Source organism: Octopus bimaculoides, chromosome 5, assembly GCF_001194135.2.
Source record: "Octopus bimaculoides isolate UCB-OBI-ISO-001 chromosome 5, ASM119413v2, whole genome shotgun sequence".
In the NCBI taxonomy this organism is placed as follows: Eukaryota; Metazoa; Mollusca; class Cephalopoda; order Octopoda; family Octopodidae; genus Octopus; species Octopus bimaculoides.
In genome coordinates, this window is record NC_068985.1 from 57,085 (window position 1) to 59,854 (window position 2,770).

The 2,770-nt window shown below is 38.0% G+C and overlaps 1 protein-coding gene across 8 annotated transcripts in view; it reads left to right on the top strand.

The window, feature by feature from the left end:
- The window catches only part of LOC106873773 (E3 ubiquitin-protein ligase MIB2), a 58,923-nt gene that overhangs the window by 18,691 nt on the left and 37,462 nt on the right, over positions 1–2,770 (top strand). For all 8 annotated transcript variants that reach the window (XM_014921273.2, XM_014921276.2, XM_014921277.2 and 5 more), the window contains exon 6: positions 541–695. In XM_014921273.2, coding sequence (XP_014776759.1) covers positions 541–695 — 155 coding nt within the window. The remainder of the gene's footprint in view (positions 1–540; positions 696–2,770) is intronic.

Below are 2,770 nucleotides of genomic sequence, written 5' to 3' on the forward strand. Positions count from 1 at the left end.
TATATATATCCAGCTGTAGAAACTCTGCCAAATTAGATTGAAGCTTGGTGTTGCCATCCGGTTTCACCAGTCCTCAGTCAAATCGTCCAACCCATGCTAGCATGGAAAGCGGACGTTAAATGATGATGATGTTGTGTGTATATTTGTGCCCCAATCAATATTTTTCCTTGTTTTTTATTCATATTAAATTCTGAAATAATCCTAATCTACTCTGAAAGGTTTTTCTAGAAATATTCATGAAAAAATTATCTATTTTTCTGAAAATTGTGAGGAAACAGTCGAATATTTTGCAAACTCCTCTCCTGACATTCGGGGCACACTTATATAGGTATGTATATATATAATGTATGTATACTGTATATGCCTATAGTATATATATATATATATATATGAGTGTGTAAGAAGACATAGAATGTCAAGAGACATTTCACCTGTTTAATTGATTCTTTCTTTTCTCTTTTTCTGTATTTTTCCTTTTAATTATTCTCCCCCACCCCTTTCAGGCACCATTTTAAATGTTATTGTTCTTTTCTTTTCCAGGTGAATCAACGTGATATCATTGGTCAAACACCTCTACACTATGCATGTTCCCGTGGAGACACAAAGACAGTTCACCTCTTATTGAATCACACTGACATCAGTGTCAATATGGTGGACAATTATGGTGCCACCCCTCTAGATATTGCAGTTCGAGAGTAAGTCCCCATTGGATCTGGAATATCCAAACTTGTTCCTTTTATGTTTCCAAAAATGTTTGTTTCTTTTTCATTGAGCCATTCATGTCATAATCCCACCATGGGGTTGTTTTCCTTCTCTCTTTTACACTGTAATGACACTGTAATCTGCTTTATTAACTAATCATCACCATATTTGTTGTTGTTGTTACCTGACTGGACTCTTTACTTCACCTCATTCTCTGTTACCTCAGCCTTACAGGTTCAAACCCTCTCTCTTCTTCCTTTCATTTCATGTAGAACTGCCTCCTCTCTTTATTTCTCTCTCCCTTGTAGTTTCCATATAGAATCATCCACTTTGAGTAATTTATATTTGTCTCTTTATGTTCCATGCTCAAATCCTGCTAGAGTATCTATTACACCGGTCTGCATTTGGGAATTTTTTAATTTATTTCTATTCATGGATGAGATGTTACATATTCTTGGGTTGTTAGATTTTAAATATCTGAACCATTTTGCTCTGTCACAGAAGGATGTTGAATAAGATACAAATTATGTGAATTTTTAATAAATTGTTTCTTTATCAAAATGAAGCAAGTAATCAAAGAAAAGCACATTCTGTTAATTTGAAGAGCATATGTTTCCCAAATCAACCTGAAATGAACCACATTCATCATGAAGTGAATCAGATTTCTTAACATCAAACCAAATGAATGTAAAAAAATATGCTCCTAATGGTTAGCGTACATATTGATTGAAAGGAAGGAGGACTGCTTTGATTTCCGCTTGTGTTGTGCATCGGAACCTTCATGTTACAACGACCAGCAGTAATCCGCCATCATGCTGACATTCCATTTGCCCTGCTATCGAGTTTTCAGGGTGAAATGTTTTGATGGAACCGCTCTCCTTGCTCCTCAATGTAGTCCCCACAATTCCTGAGAAAATAGTCAAGATGTGAGTGCAAAAAATGCATCTTCACACTCATTCTAGACCTAAGTGGTTTGAAACTTGATATCAGGTCTTGGATCATTTTTCATATTCTGAGAAGCAGCTGTTTCCCAAAAAGTTTTGGTCAATCTTCTAACCAGACATTCACTTCGACCCCTGCTGATGCTTCCTCAAAATGGTTGTCCCTCATCAATTCCTGTTTCTGGGGACCAACAAAGAATCTTGCTTTTAGCTTGTCTTCACTTATATGAGGAGACTTTGACTCTAGGTACATGAAAGCAGCCCCATTCTTGTTCAGGGCCTTTGCAAAATTTTTCATAAGCCCTAATTTGATGTTGAGTGGTAGCAGCAGAATTTTTGGGGAGTCAACTAGTGGCACAGCTTTCACATTGTGATTTCTGGGTAAGAAGCTGGTTCTTGGTGGCCAGTCTTTATCCCAAAGACACAGAAAACAGGGGTACTTAGTGTATCCCCCCTGAAGACCTAGTAGGAGAGCAATAACTTTTAAATGACCACAAATGAGAAAATTGTGATTATGGTACTTGATTGTATTTATTACTGTCTTCATATTTCCGTAAGTTTCTGGCATTTGGACACTATGGCCAATTGGCACAGATGCAGCTGTGTTGCCATTGTAGAGAAGAACAGCCTTAAAACTTCTGTTAGAAGAATCAGTGAAGAGCCTTCATTCATCTGCTTTGAACGACATCCCCATCTGTTCAATAAGGCCAGAAATATTTGAACAGAAAACTAAAGAATCCTCTTTCTCAAAGAACTGAGTAAATTCCACTTCAAGATGATGGTACCAAGCGAATGTTGTTCCAGGAGCTAGAAACTTGTGTTCCTAGAGCCAAGTAACTGTGCACTTTCTTTTGAAAGGTTAAGGTCTCTAACCAAGTCATTTAGCTCAACTTGGTTGAAGAATTTGGGATCGTCATTTGTTGGTGGCTCATAGTCTCCTTCATCATCATCATCATCATCATCATCGTTTAACGTCCGCTTTCCATGCTAGCATGGGTTGGACGATTTGACTGAGGACTGGTGAAACCGGATGGCAACACCAGGCTCCAGTCTGATTTGGCAGAGTTTCTACAGCTGGATGCCCTTCCTAACGCCAACCACTCAGAGAGTGTAGTGGGTGCTTTTAC